At 43.6% G+C, this 15559-nt stretch overlaps 1 protein-coding gene across 5 annotated transcripts in view; it reads left to right on the top strand.

Annotated features, from left to right (window-relative positions):
- The window catches only part of LOC135905755 (transcription termination factor 1-like), a 145828-nt gene that overhangs the window by 108700 nt on the left and 21569 nt on the right, over nucleotides 1–15559 (top strand). The window contains exons 10-11 of one of the 5 annotated variants that reach the window (XR_010565472.2): nucleotides 618–660; nucleotides 14147–14215. The exons of 1 other annotated variant lie outside the window; for it this stretch is intronic. Coding sequence is in view for 3 of the 4 variants with exons in the window: in XM_065436789.1 (XP_065292861.1) it covers nucleotides 145–415 (271 nt within the window). In the remaining variant the exon portion in view is untranslated. Of the gene's footprint in view, nucleotides 1–144; nucleotides 573–617; nucleotides 661–14146; nucleotides 14216–15559 lie in introns of those variants that run through there. 3 more of the 5 variants (XM_065436789.1, XM_065436787.1, XM_065436788.1) reach the window with 3 other exon arrangements.

The following is a 15559-nucleotide window of genomic DNA, read 5'->3' on the forward strand; positions in this document are numbered from 1 at the left end:
CTCTGTCCTCCCTAGATCCCTAGGGGAGGGAAAACTCCTGTCCAGCCTTAGTCCAATCGGATTGTCCACAGTCGTTGGGGCGTAGTCGACCCGCCTTTTGAGGAGGAGGGCTCGCACACTCACACACGCACTTTGGTTTCCCAGGACCCGAATTGAGCTGGTCCTCGTAGCCAGGTGGTCACGCTTGCCCGAGCCGGCGCCTCTTAATTCCAGAGCTGGCTTTCTCCGGCAGTCGCCACGAGTGTCAGCAGACTGTGACGACTCCTGGGGCTGGAGGAAAAACATACCGCTAAGCACCCTTTTGTTAGAGAAGCTCTTCTTGCTGCAAAGAGACCACGAAGCCACGGCAAATCAACCAACAATACACAGGCCGCCAAACGTGGTCATCACCAACACCATGTGCTTACAAATCTAGCTTGCGCATTGTTGCTACATGAGTCTTTCCCTCAAACACACTCACTAGGTAACAGAAAGAATATGTAATATGCTTATTACATAGTCAATAGAGTTCAAGTCAACAGTGGATTAAATTAACCACAGATTAAATGCTTCATTCAAGCTGCCCCTACATCTACAAGAGAAGTGTCCTAGCCTGGCTCTGTACCTTACCATTTCAGATCCATTTGAGAGCTCTCGCCAGCTGTTGTCGCAGAAGACAAGGTACATGACAATTCACATTACTGCTCATTTTTATGGACACAAGAGAAATAGCAGATTTTTCATACAGTCGACTTCTGTTAATTTGATTCTTACGAGATCAATGAAATTGGTGGAATTATGTGCACCCGTACTTTGAGTTCAAAGTAGAAAACTAATATAGAAATTACATTAGATCTTCTAAATAGAGCAGAAATCTAATGACCACCCCATATTTTAGCAGGAAAGATGCAGTATACCTCTGATTCTTGCAATCAGAAAAAGGTGAAATCAGGAAACTTTAACAGAATAAAAATTTATTTACACTTATTGTCTATCATCATCACTTTCATATACCACTTAATCACTGGGTATGGACCAAAACATGTCATCCTCGATTGTGCCTTTGATATTTTGCATTTATCAAACGACCTTGCAGCAATGACAAATGGAATGGCCCATATTTAGACTGAACACTTTGCTAGCTCAATATGTGATGCATGCAATTCTCCAAAAGGCCAAAGACATGCATTGCTACTTGTCGCTGCTAGCTTACTATGTAAAATATTGTATCTTTTGAATAAACTTTCATAATCAAACTTAAAGTCATGCTACTAACCAGAGTCATGCTACGCAAGAACTTGTTCTGCACCACCTTACAATGTCGATGACGTCAGATTCCTTGTGCTGTATCGGCCAACTCTGACAGTAGGCTGTTGCGAATGGTTGTGAACGCCATGAATGTGGCTTTGTATATGATTGTACCACACGTTAGAATAGGGATATACTGTACCCTAGCAAAAAGCCTGATAGGATAAACTGATAAAACTTCTATCAGTTTTTATCTATGTCATTATGAAACGATACAACTGATAAACTGATAAAATTTCTTTTAGTTCTATTCTGGGCATATCTGTGCTATTATGCTTGTACAAGTTTACTAGAGTATTCTTTTTATTAGTGTCATAGTGTATTCGTATTAGTGTGCCAGATCTATAGTCTGTCCGTATCTATGTGTGTTGTATAGGTGTAATGCGCTTCGATTTGATTCGAGTGGTAACAACTTTTAACGCGTGGATTACCACCTGGCGACGAACAATTAAACAAATGGTAATAATATGTTGCCTAATGTACCATAAAAGAATATATCAACCCGCGACGATAATTTAAAACTTTCTGGACAATATTTAAATAATAGTTCATATTTATTGAGCAAGAAAAAACATTCTGCAATACTTAACTCGTCATATGATGATGTACCCTTCACAGGCGGCACCCTCTCGTTTATTGGTCGTGTCTTCCACATCCGGCCTAGGAGTGGCCTATTTAGTGACGTAAGCGGTGAAGCGAACCGGGGTGCCATTCTCGACACGCATGGCGGCTGCACGGCCGCCATTATCCACCATGTTGACTCTCCGATTGGCTGTCAAGAGCTCACGTGCCTTGAAATTTGGGCCAGGAAATGGAAGATCTGCAAAATGCAATTTTGTGTTTTCATCAAGATAACGAAACGTGACGTGGAGCTACAAATTTTATCGACTAATACATTTTTTTGGTCCTTGGCAGCTATATTGCGACGTTAGCGCTTCAAAAAGAAAGTGAACGGTAGCATACAGAAGCCAGTGCCATGTTTCTGCAATTTCGCGACTACGTGGTGGGGATCCAAGATACGCGCCGTGCCAGCTTGCTGATTGGCTGAAGGAATGCGCTGTGGGGAGCATCACAGGAAAGGCCGTTTCGTAAACGTCAATTTGACGTTGTGTGACGTTGCGCTGGGCCATCACTGCAGAGATTTTCTGCCATAATTCGTGGTGCGACGAGCCGCGCAAATTATGGTAATGAGCAGCCATATGCAATGGCGGGAGAGAGGAATGCGTATCACCATATTTTCCTCATTGTTTGGCACCATGAAAATATTTTGTTCATAATGCGTGCTCATAGTATTTGCATCGCTCTCAGGTGGGGTTGGCGTTTGTGTTTTGGGCCATCATTTTTTAAGATAATGCATTTATACGAAATATTATTGGTTGAACATAACAGACTTTGCGCAACGTTGTCCGCTTTCCACAGCTGCGTTTGTATTGTAATCAAGATTGATGCCTTTTCGCACAATCAAAAGTTATGACAACGGCGTCTTTTTAATTTATAAGAAGGAATGCACGCAAGGCGGCGCCTTGAAGTTTCCTCCAGTGGTGCGAGTGACCAGCGAACTGAACAAGAGAAGGAAGCGCCAGCGTTTGCGTCGCGCTAGCGGATATCTCTGGCGCGCGCAACGCTATCGGTGATATACGGCCGTTTCTCAGCCAGCCGAGTTGGTCTGAGTCACTTGCATTTCGCGATATAGCGATAACACGGCCTAGAATGTGTGCTCATGACCACTGGTCGGTCGGGTACATTGCCTCGAGGTAGAAAACAAGCGCGTTGGCACCAACGTACGATGACTGATTCCGTTTACCGGGTACACGCATCCTAGCTAATGAAGCAGAGGACGACTTGTACACAGCAGACGACGGAAGCGAGAAGAGTTTTCGACAGCATAATCGTACGCTTTGAGCTAACTGCTTTATTTTTACTGGGGAGGAAAACTGCTTTGCTTTATCAAGAACGTTAGGTTAGATGCCTTCATTTCAGTTTCTTAGGCAAAACGTCAAGCTTGCGTCACGTTACGAAAGCAAAACGAGGCTATCAGTGTCATTTTGAATGCGTCGCGTCAATGTCACGCCTTGGAGAAAATGGCGGAATGTCCACAATAGCGGCCCCGGTTCGCATTTGGAACCGTTATAAGATTGCGCCCCAGGACTCCCCCCCAATGCCTGTAAATCATCCTGAATAGTTAGAGGAACCACTCCCAGAGGCATAGCCAAGGCCGCGAGACATGCTGTTTCCTGCTTTTGTTGGGCTAGCACGTGCATAGCAGCCACGGCGAAAGCACGTGCCAGCCAAGCATGAGAGCCGCCTGTGTGACCGAAGAAAGGAGGAGGCCTCACCCATGGTGCACTAAAATGACTCCGTGAAACTTCTGTTCAGTCGTCGACGCAACACAGTGGAATGGAGTTGTGTTGACACGTGTACTTGTTTATCTTTCACCTGTGACCGCTTTTCACCGGGCGCAGGACACGCCTGCATGTATCGGAAATTTCTCGAACATTATCGATGTTTCTATCCGTTGTCTGTTGTCACCGACACTTATATAATCTGATTGTATGAGCAACGCGAAAAGCACGCATGATGTAGTACTCAACGCGCAGTAAGACGAGACTGTAGAGAACAAATTGCACCCCATCCACACCACGTGGTTTCACCCATTGGCCTGGGCCGGTATTATGTAGCGATGCCTTTCCGATGATAATGCCTTTTCCTGCTTTTAGCGCTTGGTCAGTGGTTAGAGCGACGGTCCGCTCACATTATCAGCAGGATCAGCTGGACATGAGCGGTGGATAAGACTAGCATAGAATAAAGGATAACGCGTTGTTGTGATTGGCCTTTTGATCCTCCTGGCGAGCCTGGGACTTCGAGCTGGAGCTGCGCCTGCTGAGCGGCCAAGGCCTCTTCAATGGGCACCGATGAGCTGCCCCCTTTCGAGCTGGTGGACGGGCTGTTGTGATCGGCCATTCACTCCGCGACACCCCTCGGTCACGGCTCACACGATTATGGTGAAAGGGCCGACAGCCTCGACAAAATGGTCCTCGACACGGATGAATTATGACCAGCGCTGGAATACTTTTCATCAGAGGTTTCAGAAATTAGCTATGACACGGCTGTCACCTGTCAGCAGCACTAACTGGTGTGTCCAAGCCAGAGACGCGCTCAGTGTGATGATACTTGAACGTGTGTCCAACAGAATTTCTTCACCATATTTTTTTAGAAAAATGTTATCGACTCTTGTGACCCACGTGTCCGCTGCTGAAGTCAAGGTCACTGGTTCGACACCAGGTCGTACCAGCTGCATTTTGATGGCGGCGATCTGCAAAATCACCCTTGTTTGAAGCATTGTGAACTCTGATTGACATGACAAAGGAAGCACATGTGAAATATGTGCGAATCATATTCTACTAACAAGATTGTGGAGCCAATGGCTTGTTTCATGCCTGCTTATCTGAAATATATCTGAAATTGGGCAAGAACACTGCCAAGCGACCTAGCCTTTATATTTATATATATATATATATTACTGTGATGAACGTGTGCTGTGTACTATGGGTTTTTTGTTGTATGTACGCTCTTTCCTTTGTCCTTTGTTTGGATACAAAAATTGTAATAGCTGACCTCAAGGTCTAGTCCCGAAGAGAGAGAAAGAAAATGCTGTCAAAGGTTCCACTCTGTCTTGTAGGTGTCGTGTTTTAGATAATGGGGTCCTGCCTATTTTGACGCACGTTTCTAATCGATACATTCTTTTTTGTCATTTGCGCACGTGCGCCCTGGCCGTGTTTCGGTATAAAATCGACCTGAGTACGCACTGCTGAAGTGTGGATCGCACACGCCCTATGATTTGCTTTGTGACTACAAACGAACCTAACAGACGATTTGCAAATATATGGGAGTTGGCGGCCCTAAAACACCCTACTTTCTAAAGAAAACTCGGCAACAGCCGACCATTCCGAAAAACGAACGCCGCGGAGATCATATTTATCGATTACGACATCTTTTGGCAGACTATTCAAACCTGATGTGCAATTTCGCCTTTCAATATACTATTCTAACACTTCCCTAAAAGTCGAGCGCGAACTTATTGCAAAAAGTTTTGCATATTGCATTGTCATAATAAGTAACGTCAAGGAGAGAACATGTGACGAAGCGCACAAAAAAGAGCAGCTCATATGTTGATAATGATAAATACATAATAAGACATCAGTTTAGTACATACAGTATACAGACGAGGGTCCCGAAATCAACGAACGAGAAAGATTAAAAGGGAGCCTCGTGGCCAGCTTTATTGCAAATGCCCCGTCTATTTGTGTTTTTTCTCGCTAGCTCATACCCCCCTCCTCCCGAAACATGTAAATAATGACGGAATCCGAAATACAGCCTTATTAGCTATAGTGTCTCGTTCATGTGTTGTCTTGCGCAATACCATACGTGTCGAGAAAGTGACAAAGAACATCGTTACGTGCTTCCTTTATCTTCACTTTTCTTTACCTCAATCTATTGTAGCGAGTTTTTACGACCTTGAAGTAAGCTAGGAATGTAATAGAGTGAAAAAATTACATCACATATCAATAAAGAAGACAAACACCTGCTTTAGCAAAGTCTTCAAATAAAAAAAGAGGAAGAAAGCAGCAATAGCGAAATTTGCTCTACAAGAATGCGCCTTTTTGACGAGATACCTTCAAATTTTCGACGTATACGAGAACAGCACCCTCTCAGCAGACGAAGGCACACGTACGCGCTTTTGTCCATGGCCTGCATGTCGCATGGAACAAGACAGCACTGGCTTTGGAATGCGAGAGTGCGCTGAGTTATCACTTTCCCTCCTCTCTACTATTTACCCTATACTCCTGCTGGCCGATGTTCAGCTGTCAGCCATCCGGATTGTCAGGCCAGCAAAACTTCCCTCAGCCTTTTCTTCTCACAACCGCAAATAAAATCCTCGCCTTGTCATCTGCATGTGATAAGTGCGTCGGGATGACCAGGCAGACGGTCGCAAATACAAGGAAAGGAGAAAAAGAACCCAGGACACGGACACATTCGTTTTCCCGGTAATGTCTCATTGTCGCGGAGACACTGAGGTCGACACACTACCCTGCTTTTCTTTTGTGTTGTGTTCCTTCACGCTACTGAGATTCCTAAATACACACTGATCAAGTGGCACTGGAAAGGCAACCTGCAGTGAGCTTCATGGTGTGAAGGATTTTGTCACACTATTCAATTGTATTCCACGTAGTAGTGACGGTGAAGAAAACAGTTGCAAAACTGTGAATGACGAAACAGACTTTATTTGGCGATCTTGTGCCCACAAAAGCAAGTTGCACTCGAAGCACAGCGATAGCGGCGAACACAGTCGGCGTTTGTCGAAATCTGATCAGTGGCGAAACGCGTCGGCTTTTATACATGAGTCATCAAAGGCTCCAGAGTAATCCCTGCTTCCCGCCTGTCTTCCAGTAAGTACTAGACAATTCGCATCGCTCATACAATCAGATTTCATAAGCATCGGTGACAACAGACAATGGATGGAAGCATCGACAACGTTCGATAAACTTCCAATACATGCAGGCGTGTCCTGCTCCGAGCGAACGCTGCACTGCATTGGCAAAGAGCATCCCTTCAGTCATGACTCAGTGGTGTCGCCTGGTGGGGGAATATGAACTACTCGCAAGATGGCTGCCCTAGTACACCCACCTTAAACAGGAGGTTATTGGCAATCAAGCCACCTAATTTGTTCACACGTACACCACGAAGATTATCAGACTTCACAATCTGGAAAGCTAGTGAATGGAAGTGGTGGGTTCTTCATTATTCATTACCATGCTTTCATGGCTGTTTGCCGGATAAGTATGTCAGACATTTTAGTTTGCTTGTGGAAGGTATCTATTGGGGGCGAGCTCCACCACTGCAAAAGCTGGTGCTGCCATAGGCGTGACATGGTATGAGGGATCACATGGACGCAGCGTCATCGTCCGCTGTTTCGGTAGCGCCGAAACAAACTGAAAGCGAAAGTTCCAAGTCCCACCTGTGCTGCAGTTCTGATTAAGCGGGGAGGTTTTCCCGCTTCGGGTGTCTGCTTGACAACACTTGAAAGCACTATAATAGGTAGTGGCTGCCTTTGAAGGTGTCCAACATGGTAGGCTACCGCTAGGTGTCGGGCGTACGCAACGGAGCCCGGTGTCAGGATTCACACGTGCCCACAGGACAAAAAACTGCATGAAGCTTGGATCACGAAACTTAGAACTGGCAAGCAGCCATTGGCTACAACCCAGGTGTGCAGCAAGCACTTCCTCGAGGATGGTTTCTGCTATGGCGTCGGGGCTGCGATGTTCGGTGAGTAGCAGGAAGCGCCCACTGATACGCTCGCCTGGGCGCGCTACCCGGCTGATGTCATGAAGCTCTGGTGTATGAACTGGTTGATGCTAGGTACTCGCAAGTTCACTGGAATGGAAAGGGAATGGTAGGAAGCACATTAAATAAAGGCATGGCATATGCTCATGCTTGTGTTAACACCAAACAATGAATGTGCTTGATTAAAAAAATAAATAGCCCAAAATTACTCGCTGAGAAGATTGATAGACATAAAGTGCGATGCAACTTTACACATAATGATATTAAAATGTCCAAGAATTTAGAAAAAGAAATGATTGAATCGTCCCGACGGTACATCAAAAGTTGCCATAGGCATCGAAGTCTCTAGATGTAACGAAATAAATGTTGAACAGCTCATCCAGGCAGCAATGGTTGCTTGTGTACAGTCAAGTGCTTGTACGCTGTGGCCTAAAGCTCATAGCACAGTGCGAAAACAAAACATTGTACGCGGACATGCATGCAGACAAGCAATCGGTCGCTATGAGCCCGTGCGATCGCTGCATTGAGGCTTCGTTCTGTTGCGCTCCGTTTCTTTACACAGACAGCCCAGTACAAGAACATATTTCACATAATTTGCTCTCAATGTTTGCCTACCTTTCACGCAAGAAGCCTATTCGGGAGACTCCATCGCGGCGATCATGCGCAGTGGCGTTCACTGTACGTATTCTGTAAAGAGATTGCGTCTGTAAACAATTCTGTGCTTTCAGTTTGCCCAAGATTATTATATCGACAATCAAAAACTACCCTCTTTTCGAGAGTACTTACATAAATGTCCAGGAGGGCTGCCGTAAGCGAAACCTATGAGGAGTGCGGCGCGTGATTCCTCATACTACACGAGGGAGGTGCTTCCGACATATGGCGACTCCGTAAGCCCTCACCGCTAATATACTTCTGCTGGATACCATCTCTTCAGATGACATAATGAGATCATCTGATCTTCTTCTCAGTTTGTTGTGAGAACACGGTCTTTGTAAGGATTGGGTGCAGTGACATACAATGTACACCAAATTCTGTATCTTCCTAAAAGTGTGGCTAAACTAGGACTTCTTTGGTCGCATTCTTCATATGTATTTGAAGGCGGAAATAGACTTTTCGTGAAACTGGTCAGCGGAGCTAATGGTGTTCCTTTACAAATATTTTAATGTTATGTACTTGCTCGAAAGTTACAGGCAGCTAAAGCTAGTTTAAATCTTTCACCAGAAGCAGTCCGTTTTCTTGGTGTACAGGAGAGGAGAGCTGGTCAGCAGACAGTATTGTTAGTGTTGGAGTTGTAGGACGATCTCACCGCTGGCATCCAGTTGTAAGGTTTGTAGTCAGGCATGAACTACGTGGTAGCTGGCCCATGCCGTCATCCAACTCACCCACGCTTGGGACGTGGTTCTAGGGAGGAACTTGCTCTCATCGAGAACTAGGAGTACAAGATTTATTTACATATTTACATTAAAACATGAGATGCATTTCAACAGTCTAGCATGACTCCCAAATGGAGCCCGAAAGACGAAGCATAGATTACACGAGCTCCAAGCACTATGCACACACCTAGCAGCCGACAAACTGCTGCTTAAAAGGCCTCTGTCCTCCCTAGATCCCTAGGGGAGGGAAAACTGCTGTCCAACCTTCGTCCAATCGGACCGTCCACAGTCTTTGGGGCGTAGTCGGCCCGCCTTTGAGAGGGAGGGCTCGCACACTCACGCACTTTGGATTCCCAGAACCCACCGAGTTGAGCGGGTCCTCGTAGCCAGGTTGTCATGCTTGACCCCAGCCGGCGCCTCTTAATTCCAGAGCTGACTTCTCCAGTAGCCGCCACGAGTGTCAGCAGACTGTGACGAATCCTGGGGCCCAAGGAATGCACCGCAAAACACCTTTTCTTAGAGAAGCTCTCTTGCTGCAAATAGACCATGAAGGCCATGGCAAATCAACCAACAATACATGGTCCGCCATATGTGGCCAGCCCTGCTGCCGTCGCAGATTATCCGAAGGAGGTGCGTGGTGGATTAACATTGATGATTGTATGTCTCCAGTTCTCCGAAGGAAGTGCATGGTCAGTTAGCGCTGTCGGCATCACCGGTTCTCTGAAGGACGCCACCCCCACTGGTCGATCGAAACAACTGCAGCAGGCTGAGTTAAGTTTGCAGAGAAGTACCCCTGCAGGCCAATCGTAATATTAGGTACTGGAAAGCTGTGCCTGAACTTGGATGAAAGTAAAAAACAGGCTATAGTCCACAACCGTTGCTGTGACTCAACAAGTGTCACTGAATATTACCAAATGGTCATCAACCAACAAACATTCCACTCTCTCCACTACACTCGTACTACAAAGACTAACAACAGCGCATTTATCAGCTTCTCAGGTGTGTTTTTCCCTTTTGTAGAATTCTTACTGGAGCCAATCCTTGTATAGTTTGGCAATGCCAGAAACTATTGCCTGTTGAAATTCTCCATGCAAAGCACCTTTCAGTCTGTGTCAGAAGAGAAGAGCCACTGGTTTATGTAACACCCAGCAAAGTTATGCGCCTTTGTGTGTTTATGGAAATAGACCACAATATTTTTGTATCGACAATACCAAACCTATATGAAAGAGACTAATTCCCGTGCTCAAGACATGGTAACGACGAACAGTATGTCTTCAGCCATGGTGCATGAATGTCTGGTAATAACAGGTTATAGCTTTAAAAAACAGCAGTTGGTAACAGTGCACCACGCTTTACGGCGTTTTGTAAGAATCGGCTTTTTGATGTTTGAATATATTAAACAAGCCAGAGCCATCAAAATTCTAGAGCTTTTATTTTTTCTTGCGATAGCTTCTTGTTTTCCTTATGAAGCAGCTAGCCCAATTTGCCACTCATCATTATTGTACTCTTATTGAGCAAGTGCTTGGGGAATTGCACGGTCTGCATGTTGGCAGTAGTGATGCAGCTGCTGATGAACAGTCGCGGTAGTCAAAACATGACAATATTTTACAAGATTTATGCATGGTTTCGGGTCGGTGTCCTTACATGTAGCGAAGGACCCTACTTAACCTAGTGACTGCCTTGAGTGGGTGATCATAGTGAACAAACAGTGCTTCACTAGCAGATGGTGAAGAGGTAAAGCTTCTCAGTCTGTATGCAGAGGCATGTAAAGCAGCTGAATGATGCCTTAAGTGAGCAGTTGTGTTACTTGATACAACAGCATCACTTTCACACCGTGCATTCTTCTTCCTCACTTTGTTATTTTACTGGTGCAAGCAAGTTTATCCGTTAACTGTGGCAGAATGAAACAAGCAAACTAAAATTTTATTTGAACAGTGTATTACAGTTTGAATCAAAAACTCGAAACACTATATATGAAGCCTGTTGCTGATAGTCTTCTTCGCTGTCACGTGGTGAAGGCTACACAGGTTAAACTCTCTTACACACTTCGACGTGCAGTGGTTGAACTAGCACCCAGTGAATAATTGTGTCTTCTGATTTTGAAATATGTGCGCTTGATGTGTGGCTGTTTTTGTTCATGAATATGTGGTTTTAATAATAGTAAATCCATGTTATTACTTGAATAAGTTCTCAGATCTGTACTCACTTTTGCTTAAATAATATTGCTGTATTGTCATGTTCTGATGTATCGCTGTAGATCTTGTACCAGTAGCGATGCTTGTCCTGTTTCCTTGCTTCCTGTCAGTGTGCCATGCCAGTTTGTTCTTTTTGCACAAGCTCACTTGTGTTCTGTCACATATCACAACACTTTTGGGACGAATGCAAAAGCGCATAGTCTGGAGAAAATAGCTTCATATGAAGTTGGAATATAATAAAAACATGTGCCAATTAGACATGATGTTCTATGCAGCACCTGTGAGCACAAATGGGCATGGTGATGTTGGTACTTCAGTCTGTGTTTTTCCTCTTATGTGTTTGTTTAAATGTGGCTAAAGTTGCTTGCTTATTGTTTAGATAATGGAGTGTAAAATAAGCCCTAGTCATGTTGGTAGTCATGTCGCTTGTGTCTCGTCCTTGTTCCTTTGTGGATGCATGTGTTAGCGCTGTTATAATTTTGAAATCAAGTATGCACCAACTAGCCCAGAAAGAAGTTTTAATGAAATCACGTTGGTAGTGTCTAATTTATGGCATTCACAAACTCAGGCTGACATGTTAGAGCTGCAGTTAGTGTCTACAGTCTTGAAACTGCTTTGTTTTGCCTTTGTAAATAAACTTTATTGCATCAGTAATCCTGTTTTGGATATGCATTAAATGTTGCACAACCGTCTCGCAAAATTTGTAAATGCAATTTTGTATTGAAAGAACTGGAGCACACCTGCTGCAAAAATGGACTGATACTTTTCTCATGCAACTTCCCCAATGCAGTTTCACAGACTAAGTAATACTGCAGTGCTTTGAAAACGTGTGTTTTAATTTACGTTGAAACATGTTTAGAATAATATATCTGCACACAAGCTGTAAAATGTTTTGATAATTGCACAGTTTACACAGTTCATTTTCATTTGATACTCCACTATCCCAACTGTGTTTGTTAATCTGTTCATGTGGCAGGCAATGCGTTTGGGGTTGTACATACAGTTCTTTTTAAGAACATCTCTTCAAGCGGGTGGGCACCAGCATGTGTGTTATTTCTAACATGCTTTGTCAGTGCCTCAGTTAGATTTCTGTATTTTGTATGATGATCTCTCTCTGGGTTTAAAAGACTGATACATCATCCTATTTGGTCTTGTAGACAGATTCAGATTCAGATTTATTGGTTCCAAAACAGAAGTAATTACATGACGAATATACAGACGAGGGTCCCAAAGTCAAAGAACTGTAGTGGGACCCTCGGTTAATAATAACAACATTGATGGTGATATCAATAGACAGCAAATTAGCGTATTATAAAACAACATCTACAGATCAAATACATCATTAGACATGTCATTTACAATCAAACAGGAAAAGCACGTTATAAAAGAAAGTCGGAAAAAAGCATGGGTAAAATACAAGAAATGACATGTGAGATAAAAGTCAAAGGTACACCGCCAGATCGTAGTTAAGTTATCGCAGGAAATGATGCTTAAGGTGAGTTTTAAAAATTGCAAGAGAAGTGCAGGATTTTATGGTAGATGGTAATTCATTCCAAAGAGAAATTGCAGCGAAGGAAGATGTTTTTTTGCCGTAATTGGTATGAACCATGGGTAATAAGAAATTGTTGTTAGCCGCAAATCTGGTCATATTTTTATTCTGCAAAAGGTCAGTTGCAATGAACGGAAACGTAAGGTTATTATGAAGCAACCTGTGGAGTAAGACGAGTATGTTAAGCTGGAACAAATCAATAATAGGCAAGATATTATACGCTCGAAGTAACAAAGAGGCATTAGATTGCATGGAGCTAGAAGTGATAATGCGTATTGACTGATTTTGGATATGTTGAATTGATGATAAGTGACAAGCGTACGTGTTGCCCCATGAAACAATTCCGTAATTAATGTGACTATGAATGAACGCATAATATAACGCTAGTAGAGCCTCACGAGAAAAAAAAAGGGCGAGCTTTGATTAATGCACGTATACCAAATGCAGTCTTGTGCTTGAGATGTTGGAAGTGAGAGCGAAATGTAAGGTTAGGGTCAAGATGTATGCCAAGAAAAGTGACATCGGTGCTAACGGGAATTGAATGAATTCCAAGCTCTACTTCAGGAATAGAAGTTAAGGCCCTTTGAGCACTTTTGAATAACATAAATTTAGTTTTTAAAGGATTAAGAACTAAGTAATTGTTACTACACCATTTTATAATGTTACTTAATGCAATATTTAATTTAGAAGTAAGAGTAGTAACAGATTTGTCAGATGAAGATATGGTTGTGTCATCTGCATATAAAATGCAATGAGCGCAGTTGGTGGAGTTAAGAGAATCCGGAAGATCATTAATATATAAAAGGAAAAGCAAAGGGCCCAGAACTGATCCCTGTGGTACACCTTGGTTAATACATTTTGTTACAGTCAGCACAGTGAGATCTATCTGCTGCCTACCAGTAGGGTAAAGAGTTCTATGGGTCAGGTAGGAATATATATCAGACTCGTAGAAGGACCCGTACAACCTATACATATTCCTGAAAGACTTGTAGAAATTTCTATCAGTCTTTTTGCTAGGAGTAATCACTCATTGTGAGCCGTCTTTCTGGCTTGAAAATCTTGCTATGGCAGGTATTTTTGGCTATGTAGGCATTTTCGACTGACATTTGTTCAACCCATTCAACCAGCCGTATTAATAAATCTCTATTGTATTACGTTATCATAGTAGTATGTACTGGTGTCCATTGTACATTGTGTGTGTACATGGCCTAGCCATATCCTCAAGAACATTGCCAAATAATTTCCTTTATGCCCATTATTTTTGCCTAATACCACTATAGTAAGCATCCTTGCTTAGCACAGTCAGGAGTCAAGTACACCATAGCCATGCCGATTTGTCTGTGCACAGTGTTAGGGGTGTTTTGGAAGTGGGGGAGTTACTGAGCATTTCATGTTTGCAGAATGCATGAGCTCCGTGCACTCAGGTCATCTGAAGTTGACTGGGAAACTGTAGGAGAATCATTTCCATGGTAAGATTCATTTCAGTTTTCTTAATGTCGTTGTCTCCATGATGTCTCTTAGGGATGCACATTGAGGAACTCATGAAACCAGCACTGTGGTTGTTAATTGTACAGAGCTACTTGGCTGATTGTGGCGAGATTTCATGCAGTCTTTAAGAAACAGGCCCTATTTAACCTTAAGTTTAGGCTTAAGGGTTTTTACTGTAGGAGTAATGTAGGCACAGTATGCTAATAGTTTAGCCTGTCGTTAAGGAAGCCCTACAAGACATTTAGGGGCACAGAAAGAGCTCGGTCACTCATGGGGCTAAAGAGTGAGGAAGTGGCCACTTGCCTTCCACTGAGCTTCCCGACTGGGTATCTGTAGCAGCACTAATTCTCTAGTCTGGCATAGACAAAGTTTTACTGTGCTGGTCCTTGCTGAAGTGACTAGCACAAGAATGGACACGGGACATGGTCCTTGTCGCCTTTTTAGTGTTCCTTGTCCATCCTTGCTCTAGTCACTTCAACATGGAATACCAACTAGCCCGGTCTCGCACCCTGGTCTTTGTGTTTGCCATTAATTTAAGCAGACACCCTTCTCTCATCATTTGCTTTAGTATAGGATGTCACAATTCTTTAGTGCTCATGGGAATGCTGAAAAGTAGTGTGTGAATATTTGAATTTCGCAGTAGTAGTTTCGAATATTGTGCTATTTGGTATTTGCATTAAAAAAATACTCGACTTTTAGAAGTGTAATTGGATTAGGTAAACTTTATCAAAGGTCCTGCAGGACTTGCGTCAGTGCACAGCAGGCGTCTCCCTCGCAGGGACTGACAAGATGAGTGTTTTTTTTTAATTCAGCTTCACTGCAATACAGCTTCGTTAGGCAGTGAAGCTTGTCTGCCGTGAAGTTAAGCATACCAAAAGGGGGAAAGGGCAGCCTAACTGGGCCTAAACTCTGTTTCAGAAGTTTCTGGCAGCACTATGGAAGCTACAGGCTTCTTCAACCAATCAGGAGGGCGAACACATCTTAAAGGTGTCCTTCTGCACCCTGTCATCTGCTAGTGTTCACTGTAGCGGTGGCAGTGGCAGCATCACAAACACAGTGAGACCAGCTGTTGGGATAGCATCGGTAGAAAATTCATCCCATATTCACATTGACACCAAAAAGGCATGCATATTAAAGATACTTAGATATACAGTGGAGAAGTAGGGTGGCGGATACGGTGAATGCAGTCAAGGATTCAGAGGGAGCATTGGGCCAGCATGTCGCACAAGGTGGTGGCAATATCTCTTGATAATCTTGTAACATCCACTTGTATACGGTGTGCTTGCTGACATTTGTAAGTGCAGCTGTTTTCCTAATTAGCATTT

The sequence above is a fragment of the Dermacentor albipictus genome, chromosome 1, assembly GCF_038994185.2.
Source record: "Dermacentor albipictus isolate Rhodes 1998 colony chromosome 1, USDA_Dalb.pri_finalv2, whole genome shotgun sequence".
Classification (NCBI taxonomy): Eukaryota; Metazoa; Arthropoda; class Arachnida; order Ixodida; family Ixodidae; genus Dermacentor; species Dermacentor albipictus.